The sequence below is a fragment of the Cephus cinctus genome, unplaced genomic scaffold (genome assembly GCF_000341935.2).
Source record: "Cephus cinctus unplaced genomic scaffold, Ccin1 Ccin1_scaffold0679, whole genome shotgun sequence".
Taxonomy (NCBI): Eukaryota; Metazoa; Arthropoda; class Insecta; order Hymenoptera; family Cephidae; genus Cephus; species Cephus cinctus.
Genome location: NW_014333304.1, coordinates 2,304 through 16,437, shown reverse-complemented (window position 1 = coordinate 16,437; position 14,134 = coordinate 2,304). Strand labels below are relative to the sequence as shown.

At 38.4% G+C, this 14,134-nt stretch overlaps 1 protein-coding gene across 1 annotated transcript in view; it reads left to right on the top strand.

The window, feature by feature from the left end:
• The window catches only part of LOC107269607 (vacuolar protein sorting-associated protein 52 homolog), a gene marked incomplete at its 5' end in the record, with an annotated part of 34,203 nt that extends 23,169 nt beyond the window's left edge, over positions 1 to 11,034 (top strand). Inside the window, 3 exon segments of the mRNA XM_015743662.2 lie at positions 4,134 to 4,316; positions 8,949 to 9,030; positions 9,091 to 11,034. Of these exon segments, the coding sequence (XP_015599148.1) occupies positions 4,134 to 4,316; positions 8,949 to 9,008 (243 nt within the window).
• Positions 11,035 to 14,134: the final 3,100 nt, after the last annotated feature.

The following is a 14,134-nucleotide window of genomic DNA, read 5'->3' as shown; positions in this document are numbered from 1 at the left end:
GTTCTCTGCGAGAGATCCCGATAATCGCAATCCGCGATTATCCGATAGCTCCGCTATCGCCCGAGCACGGAATAAGGACTTATTTTTCGCGGTCCGCCGGACACCCGTGTCCTCACACGCGGACTCCCCGCGACACACTCCCTTTATCCTACCTACCGCTCTTCGCGGTAGGTCAAAAATCAAAACAAATCTCCTCTCCGGCGCCCTCCCCGCGGACCCGCAAACCGTAGCCGATCAAAGTTTCCGGGGTACCGGCAGTGCGTCCTGGCGGTTGAGCACCCCTTCCTTGCGGGCTCTCAACCCAAAAGGGCTGCGTGCCTCCGCCGCCAGTCCACTACTTTCCCCCGTTCCCTCCTCCGAACCACGGACCTACGAACTCTTTGGAGATGGAGGCTGGAGGCACTGCCGTGCTGCCGGCAGCGCGCGGAGGTGCGGGGCTTCTGTAACGTGTCGTCCTGACGCCACGTTACAACATATGTATAACTGTGTCATTTAAACAGACAGAAGACACATTCTTCGTGCGGTAAATTTGTTATTGCAGTTTTTTTAGGTGACCTAAATTTCATCATATTGTAATGGACCTATAAAATTCAGAAAAAAGATATAAACAGTTTAAGTCAGATTAATATTTAGTACTACAGTCCAGTTTTATCACAGGTTATGTTTACTTTTTCACATGGGATTCCGGAGGGTATTACACAATTTTGTAACGCAGGTGTTGATTTCCTGATGCGTGAGATGAAATCCTCGTTCGGTATTATTAAATACAAAAGCCAAAAATTATTTTATGAGAAATATGTATTTACTGTAATTTTGGAATTGTTACTCAAAATTAAATAGTAAAATACAACTCATACTTTCTGTGGCACGAAGTATCGCTTCGGGAATGTATCTTCTATTACCTCTCTCAGTTCGAGACATTAGTGCTAAGTTCGATTTTCCTAAATTGCTAAGTAAAATCCGTTTTGTCATTTCTTTCGGTTTTTCAATCCAACGTCGCTGTATTTCTACCAAGTCTAGCTCAGAGATTAGAACTCTACTTCCACCTATGAGCTCAACCTCTTTTGTGGTATCATCAGTATTAAAATTATCATCGGTCTTATTGTCGTTATTATGTTGATTGTCATCGTCATTGCGTCCATTATCATTGGGTGCCGTGCTGTCGTTGTTCGTATTGTCACCATTACCGTCTTCGTCGACATCATCGTTATAAATCGAATTTGTTTGACGTGAATCTAAACACGTACACTGATTGCATGAAAATAATAGAAACCGCATACGGGGATCGCATCAGAGTGAAAGACGAGATGTATATTCCTTTAAGAATTTTTAAGGAAGGTTTCTGGTGAACATAACAAAAAAATCTTATAAAACATTTTTCTCGAAAATTTCTATTGAATAAAAAAGGAATAGAGTATATCTATCAATTACACGCCGGCCTGACTAGTAGTTTCTGTATAAAATGGTTTTGAAGAAAACTTTATAACAAATATCAGTTCTATCTCTATTGTAGTTACATCATAAATTCGAGGCGGGGTTTAAATCTTCCATTAAGGGAGAATATACACCTGGCAGGGTCCAAAAAATAGATTTTTCAATTTTTACATTTTCTTCAAGTTTATTTGTTAAGAATGTTTGGTGAAAAATTTAAGTAAAAATTCCAAAAAATGACAAAGTTATAGCCCAAATAGTACATGCGTTCGTTGGACCGGCGCCGCGCCGCGTCGGGTCGTACAGGTAGTACGGCGCCGTCCATTCGGTCTTATTGTGCCCATTGTGTTTTTTTTTTGTATATCAGTATTTTATTGGTCCTGCATAGCCTGTCTGGGTTGAATATTTTAAACATAACAGTTATCCTGACAGAAACTTAGCGTACTTCGTCAGTAGTTTTCCGTCCGTTTAACTATGCCATAGGGCAAGTATCGAAACCTTCGATTGTGAATAAAAATATACAGGAGTAAAGGTGGAAAGGAGTAAAGGTTCTCGAGAAAGTCACAAATCGAGTGAATTGCGGAAAGATCGTAAAAAAAGAAGAAAATAGCGCCTAAAAATTGATTCGACGCAGAAAGAACGGAATCGAATGTTAGTGCCAGTGCAAAAAAATTGAGGACTACACGAGATGTTCCAGTGCCAGAAGACCTAGGTAGACGATATGGGCGTACTTCTACTTCGGAGAACCTATCTTATGGACCTATAATCGATGACTTTGTGTAAGTTGAACAAATTTCATAATTTATCCATCGACAAATTTTCAAACGCGTTTTTCTCAAAACAACGTTTTTCAAATCGGTACCCATAATAACTCGGAAACCACTGAACCAAATAACTTGAAATTTGTTATGGTTATTTTATACATAATTATCTAGTCGTTGTCATCGGATTTTTTTTCTGATTCTTAGTTTCTATTTTTTTGGCAAAATACGAACGAATTTTTGCATGAAAATGGCTACATTGAGTTCAAGCGTTTGCCATTTTGTCCAAAATCGATATTTTTAAAATCGGCTATGACAAAGACAGGATAATAGTAGCTATTTTAATATCCTCTTTGATTTTTTTGTTTCAGATGATTTTTTACGAAACGCCAGTGGGTACCGAAATAGCCGATTTTTTTACGGCACTCCGTAGATGACATCACTACTCCGTCAATTTTCAACATTGTTAAACAAAAAAAAAAAATTAAAAACATTCTTGAAAGTGTATATTTTTAACTAGAAAAAAAACCCAACCCGATAGTTCCAATAGTTTCCCTGAAAAAAATTCTCGATAATTACCTTTTTTTTCCGTTTCCAGGTGTATGTTCCCCCTTAAGGGAATAAGTGACAGGAAAGGACTATATTAAATAATTATTCCAAAATACAAACTTATTTTTTATTTGACATCTTATAAATTTTGTGTTTTGAATTTTTATTCTCACAGAAATTGACTATTTATTTAATTAATTCACTGAGCCGAATATATGTTCTAGTTCGTACTAAACACAATATAACGTTGAATGGTATATCATTATTTATTCTGTATTCAGATTGTATTTTTGGATATTTGATTACTTTTAAGAAGTAGAGAAGAAGAGTAACGTTTGCAAAATTGTTTTAGAAATTAATTACTTACGTTTATTTTTTTAAATCGATCACGATTCCCTCCAATTCTGCACGGATAGCTACGGTCATGGCTACGATGTATTATGTACTGCTATATGTACGTTCTGGTATATGTACATTATATACATGTTACAAAATGGCCGGTGCTATTGGCTACACAGTAGGTTCGAAAACACGTCTCGAAAACCGCTACACCTTGTCTACTTCCTCCATGGTCGTAACCTCGCTCCATCTTAATCGTACAATAGCGGACATATTTTGTTCGTTACTGACATAGGGAATGCGCAGTCCATTTTCTATGTCGACGGTTACTCGGTACGCGTAGACCAATTTATGTAGCTCAGGTGGTGACAGCGCGCGCAGCCTTCCGTCCTCCTTCCTCCCACGTCGATGGTCCCTCGCTGGTTCTTCTCGAGATTCGCTAAGTCCGCGAATACAATATTCACGGCATGGGACATAAAATCAGACACAGAAAATTCTTAACAGTGTGGACCCTTGAGATGGTGGGATCTTGCTTGGATTATTTTCTACTTTTTATAGTCTATGATCATAGTCATTTGTTTAAGAAATACAATTTTGAGGTGACTTTTGGTGACATATTACAGGGTATTCTTTGAGCATGTGTTAAAAGAAACATTTTGGATTCACCATTTTCTATTTTCAAAATTTGTAAGATTTGACTTTGGGTTCATGGTTAGTAGAACAAAATAACTCCGAATATCAGGCTTCAGTGTTTTGTGTATGGTAACAATTTGTGCTAAATAGGTTTTATGCAAATCTAAAAATACAAATTTATAACGACTTTAAATTTAAAACGATTAAAAATACTACTAGTTATAACAAGTTTTAAAGAAATCGGATTGAAAGAAATGTATTTTTCCTTAGTTAGTTAAATCATAAAATTTGGCATTAAAGTCATTAAGAAATATTAAGTAGCCTATGCATCAGTAGATAAACTTTGTGTCGTATTTTTATTTTTCATTAATGAAAAATGTTCTTCTCAGCCCATGTGCTATTTAATAAAAAATTTTACAGTTTGAAGAAGGAGCTACAAAAGATGATTTAATGGGCGTTGAAGATACAGCTGGCAGAGGAATTTTTCATAAAAATAGTTTAAAGAACAGAGGTACTGTTTTTTCAATAGGAAATAGAGCCGACGTCTTGAATATTCAGTTGGAGGCTCCGATAGTCGTCCCCCATACAGCTTCTAAAGTACGGGTATGTGTCTTGAATTTATTGTAGATAGTATATTGTTGAAAATTTCATATTGGTATGGTGTTATATAAAATAATTTACACTCAAAATATTTCGAAATTTTATTTTGCGCCATATACAGCTCGAAATAGTAGCTAAATTAATTCCGATGAATCTAGACACCACGTATATTATTATAAAAAGAAAAAAAAATGAAATTGCTCATTTTTTTAACCGCTTATAGGACACTTCGTGTTTGAACTTGCTCGTCCATGGGTAATCGTATAAGTTGACCATAATTTCCACTATGCCGATTTTACTTTTCGTGACATTTGGTTTTATCGGTTAACGGCCAAAATCGATCAATTTCTTGCGAAAATTGGTTTTGTAACTCCTGCTACATACATCGAACGTAATTATAATTTAATCGAAAACTTTATTAAAATCTCATTACTTTTGTTAAAAAAATAGGAACTAATTTTTTGAAACTGACGATTTCTGTACTTTGTAACGAAGCGAGGCAGTTCTATCCGTGAATACTCGTAAATTACTTAACGCATTGCCTCTTAACTTAGAATCTTCTTCAATATTGGGATTGCGCTGTCGCTATTAATAATTCGTACGAATTGAAATGTCAAGGAAAATCAAATTTATTAATTTAAACAAATAACAAAACCTAATGCAGTGAGAAAACCCCAATACATTTCCACGGAAGTCATTCTTCCACTTGAGTCTTTCATGTTAACGTTATGCGCGAGAAGTTGCCAGATATAACTGGTATTCTTCTACGCGCCAAAAAACTGGATACTACTGGCGTTCACCTGCCCATGCCTAGTGAAAATACTACTGGTTACCTTGTTGTATTAGTCCCTGTACGCGAGAGAGTTACCTATGCGTAACAAATTTTCACATACGAAAGAGAGCTTTCTCTACACCGGAATCCTCTTTACGTATTCGGTTGAACGTTTTGAACTGTGCTGTTTGGCCGCCTATAATTCACGCCCGTTAACTTTTCCGTTGGCATGAATCTTGCGATTCTTCATAACTTTCACCTTTATAAGCGAATAACTTCGTCATTCTTCATTTGAAGACCATTCTACAATGCAACAAAATACGGAACACGGAGTGTTATAATCGGCGCGGCATTCAATTCTATTTTCATGAAATTCTGCTGCATCCTCCAATCAGATAACAGAAATTTGTTTTTTCAAACCGAGCGTTTGTTAATTCTCTACAATTTCAACGACGTCTTGTACATATCAACGGTACGGATGCCGGTTGCTAAGTTGATGGATATCGAAACGCTGCATTGGGATTGTCCCGACTCTACCATTCCCTGAACCATAACGGCAAGCAATTACACCGCCAATATTTTCGTATTACAATTGTATTACTTGTATTTGGTATTAACTCTCACCTATTACCTGTTAATATGGTGAACCGTATAGACGAATACATTATTGATGTTGTTAGAGAAAACAATTTTGTCTACGATGAGAGTGATCCGAATTTCAAGAATATCGCGAAAAGGAAAGACTATTGGCATGAGATTTCTTCCGAAGAGAAGAGTATAAAATATTCAAATGCCAGGTATGTAATTTTGTTCGTTATATACATTTGAGTGTATTATGTTATATATCACAGCTGCAAATGTGGAGAAATAATGGACCACATTGCGCGACACCTTCAGTCGGGTACATAGAAAAAGGACAGAAATGTGCTATCGGGTTAAGCTAAGATTCTCATTAGAGAGTGGTAGCTGTACATTGAGCAGCATTAATGGCGTCCCAGAGAGAATTTAGGGGAACAGTGGCGAAGAGAGAGTGGGGGCGGCCAGCAGCCTAGAAGCAAGGTAAGCCAGAGCATAGTGGGGGTAGCCTTTTCCCCTCGCTTGGGACATCATTTCTGTCACAAGTCAGAGCAGTCCCGTATAAGATCGTCTCTCTCACTCCTAGCGTCCGTTTTAGTGGTGGCTCTCCAAGTCCCTCTAGCGGGTTTAGGAGCGTCTCGCTCACGCGCCCGCTCCCTGCCTATAAGAATGTGTCACTCAAACCAGTGGGCTCTCTGGCTTCCACCAATACCTCAGCTATCGTCAAGGACGTTGCGCCAATACAGGCTACGAGTCAAAGCGAGAGTAGAGCGGCCAGAGCGTAGAAGAGATAGCCTTTTTCCCTGGCTAGTCCCTCTAGCGCGTATAATGTCTTGCTCACGCGCTCGCACCCTGCGTATAAGAACGTATAAGAGCGTTGCATATATGACCTTCAAGTTTTCTTATGAGTTATTCTATGTAAACTATGAAGCAATGCTACTGTTCTATGGAAAATTGACTCATTCTTAATAGAGCTAGTGGCGAGCGTAGATCAAAATGTCACCGAATCTTATCACAATTTTGATGGTCACGCCTTTTTAGCTAAACCTGTGGTACACGGACTCATACATTTTTTCTCTTGCTTTTGTTTTATAGGTTTGTCCCATCCGCACGTCCCGTCAAAGTCCGGGTAGACTTTATGTGTATGCATTCAGCAGCACGAAACATTAGCAAATGAATCGTAATCGAATAGGTAGAGTATTAGATTCATAAACGTCAGTCCCGTGTTCAATTCCGCGGGCTGATTTTTTTTTTCTGATCTAATTTGACGCTGAGATTTTTTTCAATCGAAAAATGTTTTAAATTATTTAAAAAAAAAATAGAATATTATTCGTTATAACAAGCTAATTACTCTCTTTTTTAATATAATTAAATTTAAATACAGGGTGCGCCATCAGTAGGTACCATATGTTAAATGCTTAGAAAATAGTGAAAACGTAATTAAATCGAGTTTGGTTTGCGATATTTATTTAATTTGGTTTATACCAATACAAAAAATTCATTTTTTGAACACAACGTCGGACAAATGGTCGCCTTTGTGAACGACACAAAGAAATGCTCGTTCTCGGGCATCTTCCATAACTTTTTGCAACGTTTCGGGCATTATTTCCGTTATTTCTTTGCGGATTGCACCTTTCAGCTCCTGAAGGGTCCGTGGCGCGCCTACATAAACTTTGGACTTTAAATATCCCCACAGAAAAAAGTCTGGAGGCGTCAAATCGGGCGAACGCGGTGGCCAATCGTAATCGCCATTTTTCGAGAACAAGCGATTCGGGAACAATCTGCTGAGGAGGGTCATTGTTTCTCGTGCAGTGTGACATGGCGCACCGTCTTGTTGAAACCACATCCGCTCTGAACCATTTTCAGCGATTTATGGCCAAAACCAATCTTCAATCATGCTTCGATAACGTGTTCCATTGACGGTTACTGGGACTCCTTTGTCGTCCTCGAAGAAGAACGGTCCGTAAACTTTTGTGGCACTGACGCCACACCAAACAGTGACTTTTTGGTCGTGGAGAGGCATCTGATGAATTACATTTGGGTTTTCAGCACCCCAGTAACGGCTATTCCGTTTGTTAACTTGTCGATTTAGTGTGAAATGAGCTTCATCGCTCATGATGATTTTCGTCCAACATGAACTTTCGTTTTCCGCCAAACGAAGCATTTCATTTCCATAATTCAAACGCTTTGGCTTGTCAGTTGGCAATAACTGTTGCGTAATTTGGATTTTATATGGGAAAAAATGTAAATCGTTCTTGAGAATACGCCTCAATGTTGTTCCAGACAGACCAAGTTGTTGAGCATGGCGGCGATACGACACATTCTGTTCTCTTTCAACATCGGCCCGAACAAGCTCGATGTTCTCGTTGTTGCACCTTGGACGCGGTCTCACACATTTTGCACGATCACTAACGTTGCCACTAGCACGAAACTTCTGAATAATTTTTGATACAGTCTTCCACGTAACGTTGAAATTCCGCCCATACTTCTGCCTCATACCACGTAAAGTTTTGGTAAATGAGGACTGTTCTTTAAAATATATTTCGACAATATGGGTGCGTTGTGCTGGCGTTAAGTTATTCATGATGAATAATGGTATGAAGTGACCTGTCGAATGAGCTAGAATATTCTTCGAAATATTTATGAACATCAATTGTTTTAGCGTTTAACATATGGTACCCAGAGATGGCGCACCCTGTACAATGTAAGTAGAAACTAGTTGATGACTGGAGATAACTGAAGCAAACCTAATTAGCACTAGTATTATTTATTATCCCTGCGACTTGCTTTATTATATCTATCAATCAAGTATTGAGGTCGGACATAGTGTTCTGTTAGCGTCGATACAGGCTATGAATGGAAGCAAGATGGTCTTATATGCAGGCTGCGAGTGCGTGAATGAGACTCTCCTGTGCGTGCTAGAGAGACTTCGAGAGCTGCCACTAAGAACGAGTGAGAGGGTCGTATAGAAAATCGTCCCTAGGAGCGAGGACGACGCTCTTATACAGGACTCTTTCGACTCGTGACATAAATCGTGTCCGGAGCGAGGGGAAAAGGGTACCCCTCTACGCTCCGGCTTGGCTTGCTTCTAGGCTGCTGGCCGTCCTCACTCTAGCTTCGCCACTGTTCCCTTAACTTCTCTCTGGGACGCTATTAGTGCCGCTCAGTGTACCAGAGTATGACCTTCCTAGTAACGCACATAACTCATATGTAGCACGTCTAATTAAATTATTGAATAATAAGTATTGGCTTTTGGTAATCGTACTGACTTTCATAATCAAAACCAGGTGCACGTATCGATTGCCCTTGCAGCATGTTGTGGACGAAGTTGCCAGTCAGCAGAGTAATGTTACTCAATGGATTGACCCCGTAAGTACTACCAGTACAACAGGTCAAGGTCTCAATCTATCGTGGAGTTATTATTTTCAGGCTTGGATGTGCATTTAGATGACGACATATCCAATGATGCGTTGCGATTGTGAATCGTTCATACACCTACCGTAAATCGAAGATTTCAAGTGATCGAGTATTTTAGGGATTCTTTTCAGGTAAAGGGTTGGAACCCAACTGTTGAATCAAAAAATGGTATGGTTTTATTTGTTAACAGTTAACACTTTGAAAGCAAGGCCATGAGTTTGGGGATAGTACTCCAATTATATCACATTATGATGTTCCTTTTGGTCCTCTCTAACTTTATTTGTCGTGCCATAAGGTCGTCAGCTGTTTTATAGACTTGCTACGGAATCAGTAGAGATGGATTACTAAAGGATTTGTTTCTCTATTACATCAGTAGTTCATAAAATGTCCTTTCACGTGCAGAAAACGTTTTTGGGCGCATCCATGGCGCTTGCAATAAATACGTAGTTTTTCAATTCGATAAAACAATCACGTTCGTCACTTTGAATATGAGCGTTGACATGTTTGGACGTCAGTTGAGTAGCAGGGCTGCGGTTACGAGTAGCCATGGTCTCCCTAGTACTGGATTCAAATTCACTGCTGCTGGACACTACGACATTGATAACAAGAGGCTCTATAACATTGCCGAACGTGAAGAATAAAACGATGCTGAGACCTTGAATGTGATGAAAACTGTAGTGAAGCAGGATGTTAATACCGTGTTTCAAGTGACTGCTGGAATGCGCAATGATATCGATAGCAACAACTTGATGATTCAATTTCTCGATTCTACCACGAAGGAAGCATTAAAACGTGTACAAGGTGATATCGATTCAGGACAATAATTGGCTATTCGCAACTCTGTGATCATTTCCCAGCTGGACGCCAGACTGAGTGCGCTGGAGAATGGATGGAAAAAAGTTAGCGGTGGTGAAGGAACTGCATAAACGTGCCAGGAGAAATTAGCAGCGCCGACAGGTTGACATCCGTGGGCCAAACGAGACTTGGCAAGCGGATCTCGTTAACATGTCAGCGTACGCCAGAGAGAACCACGAATACAAGTATTTGCTCACCGTCATCGATATATTTTCAAAGTTTGCTTAGGCCGTGCCGACGAAGAGCACGAACGCTAAAGACGCGATAGCAGCTATTAGATCTATATTGGCGCAGGGTCGAATGCCAAAGAAATTGCATGTTGACCAAGGTCGAGAGTTTTATAATTGCGAATTCAAGGATCTTACGCAAAAACACGGTATTACCCTGTATTCGACATTCAGTAACTTGAAGGCATCGATCTGCGAGCGTTTTAATCATACTCTGAAAAGTAAGATGTGGATACAGTTTAACTTACAAGGCAATCACCGGTGGCTGGATATCTTATCGGACTTGGTATCCTCTTACAATAACAGTAAGCATCGCACCATTGGTATGAAGCCCACAAATGTGACTGCTCGAAATGAGAGGAATTACTACAATGGGTGTACAAGAAATCTAAAGTTAAGTTCACACTTAAACGATCAGAGTTTAAAGTTGGCGACAAAGTACGAATTAGCAAGTTTAAATACATTTTCGAGAAAGGCTACACACTGAATTGGACAACTGAAATTTTCACCGTAAGTCGAGTGAAGAATACCGATCCGGTGACGTACAAACTTGAGGACTACCAGGATCATCCGATCGAAAGTGGTTTCTATGAACGTGAACTTACCAGCGTCAAGTACCCCGACACATATCTTGTGGGGAAGAAACTGAGGAAACATGGAAACAAGTTATTTGTGAAGTGGTTAGGTTTCGATGATTCAGACAATAGGTGGATCGATAAGTCAGATTTTTAAGGTGTTTGAAATAAATCAGAACTAAAATATTTATTACGTCTTCTTATTAATATTTTTTATATATTATTTACATTTGTACATTCATATACATCTTACATTTTATAACTCCAAGGAAGGGTGTCGGTTGTACCAGGAAGAATGACCCTTTTATCATCATTCCAGCTCAGTGTTATTTTTTCTTATTGTACTGTATAAACTTTATACTTTTTACTCTCAATTAAGTTTTGAGTTTTAACTACATTTTTATGGTATGAAAGACGTTGCCTATAATCGCTGAAAGCGATTATATTTAGTGTGGATTCATTTACCCCCTTAGCTTGTTTTTTAGCTTTGCCTTCTCCTAGCACTCTGAAAGAGTACAATTTTGCTCGTAATCCTATAAATTCAGCCATAATTTTCCCACTTTTTTCATCCTTCATCAAACCCAATATCTGGGGGATAGTCTGAGGTATCGAATTTATCTAGATCACATTTGATATAATCATATATGTTCGGAACGGTAAAATGATAAAGGAGACTGTCAATGTCAGTATACATTAATTTAGCTTGATCACCAAACTTATTCTTTACGTAATTATAATGGAAGTCATAAATATATATTTTGGAGAGATCGAGAATGGAAGATCCTGCATATATTGGCTTATTGAACTTAATTTTAATACGATTTAGCTCGTTTATAACTATATTTTTGGAGAAGACAGTGCAGCTATGGAAATTTGGTTTCGCGATAAGAGCGTATGCTCCATACCTTCCATCTCATTTCATAATGAGTCTAACATCTTTTTGTTTTCTTACATTTTCCATTGCCTTGCCAAAATCCGCAATATTTATAAGTTTAAAGAAGTTCTTTTTAAAATCATTATCAGACTTTTTTCTCATTTTAGTGTTTAAATCTATGTACATATAGTCCGGGAGCCAGCGACAGATTTTTGTGACCAATACCGACCCGCCTGATTTTCATTTGTGTAATTCGTATTATGTTGTTGTGTGTGAAGCCTCGTGGACGTCAGCTGTGGTACCATGGGTGGGTTGGGCAACGGCAGCCTCCCACGCACGTTAAAAAAAAATAAGTAAATAAGCAAAACCAACCCGGCTGAACATTTATTTGTTATTTAATTATCTTGCATAGAATATAAAAATGATAATCAGCTGACTGTAACACGGTGGATTATACGTCAGCTGCTTATACAAACATGCTTAAAAAAAAATTAAAGTTTGGTGATTCCAACACGATTGAAATTTAATTGTATAATAGGTGATATGATACTTAAAACAAAACAAAAAACAATCAGCTGGCTATGTGCCGGTGGAAAGAACATCAGCTTCTGTATCAAAGGTGCGCGCGGCGCTCACACCTGTTTTATGTGCTACACTTTTCATTGCTTCGGCTAACGTATAATCCACTGCGTTACAGTCAGCTGATTATTATTTTTGTATTCTATGCAACGTACTTAAACCATAAATAAAGTTTCAGTCGGGTTGGTTTCACTTATGTATTTATTTTTTTACGTGCGTGGGAGGCTTCCGTTGCCCAAACCACCGTTACCGAACCAGCTGACGTTCGCGAGGCTTTATAACAACACCATTTGAAGCATATTACATAATATCAGCCGGATTGAAATGACTGACCAAAATATGTCGCTGGCTCCCGGACTAATACTTCTTGAGTCATGGTGACTATCTAAATTTTAGAACACGATGAATTTTTGTTAATTTCATACCTAATCTCAAACACTGTTTCAAATTTCGATAATGGATTATGTATCTTTCTCTTGGGAGTGTTGTCATCAGCTTTGATATGTTAGATCCTGGAGGGGTATGTTGCTCTGGACAAAGTGGTAAGTCCTTATGGAGTTCTTGAAGTTCAATTGGATATTTCATATCAACTTCGAGTATATAGCCCGTTAGAGAATCATCGTAAATAGTGAAAACATGTAAATTTTCAAAATTTTCCTCCCACGCGAAGGAGTCAAATGGCAAAAATTGGCTCATAGCTGCGCCGTACAAGTTATTTACATCGTAGTATATAAGATATGATTCTTCTTTACTTGGATCGAACTCTGCGACCATAAATCTGTTGTTCGCTTCGGCATATCTGTTTGAGCATTGAGCTACGCCACCTCGAATTCTTCTCTCAATGAATAGCAACATCTCTACGTCGGTTAACAACTCAAGTTCAACGCCAGTGCATTAGAGCATAGCATCAAAAGCAAGGCCGGGTGAAGTATAATAATGAAGAGAATCTAAATTTTATATGGAGGAGCAATTACGTCGGAAATTTTCAAATATATCAACTAAAAATAAAACATCCATTTTTAAATACAAATCAGAATATTCACCTAATGTTTCTATGTGAAAAGTTTGCCAAATTTTAGATGCATAATCTGAGTCTGAAATTTCTTCATTATATAATTCTGAATAAAATATTTCTTTAGGCGGTAATCTCTCATCATCGAGTTTTATCCAACTGTCCACATAATCGTAATGAAAAACACCTTAATACCAGGTAATACTAATTGGTTCGTCGGTGGGCGCTACAAATAACCATTTACCCGGCTGGTGCATAGTAATCACTAGGATATGGTCGAACGTGATGACCCGCTTTGAACAGTGAAGGCCGTTGCCCGTGTCCATTTTTGCGGACGTCAGCACTTCGCACGGTGCTGAGCTCGTCAGAGGAATTGACGGATGCAGGGGATTGCATATATATTGTTACGTCTCATCCCTCCTATATACGACACTCGTTAACCCATACATATACACAGCCACTTATATCCATGGCCAACCCATATTATTATTGTTATACCCTAACCTATACAGACATTATACACACTACATATGTCGATCAATCGTTTGATATAACTAATTTTATTGATTTATACTTATAAGTTTATACTTTTGTCTTGTTTTATATTCCGTTATATTATTGGAATCTTTAATTATGTTATCATTTATTTGACCGGAAAAATGTTACGCTTATTATTTCTATCAGGTATTATGTTCTTAAGGAATTTGTCATGCCAATCCTTTATTATATCTTGAAATAAAAGATAAACCTGAAGCTCCTCGAGACTAGCAGTACTCGCGAGGTTTCAGGTACAGAATTGGAAGACTCAGGTATGCAACAACAGATAGATAATTGTTAGTACTCTGATTTGTTAAATGATCATTGAGAAAGGGAATTAAAGACCAATCAAATTCACGAGAAGTAATGGAAGGGATAAGAAACGAAGTCTTTAAAA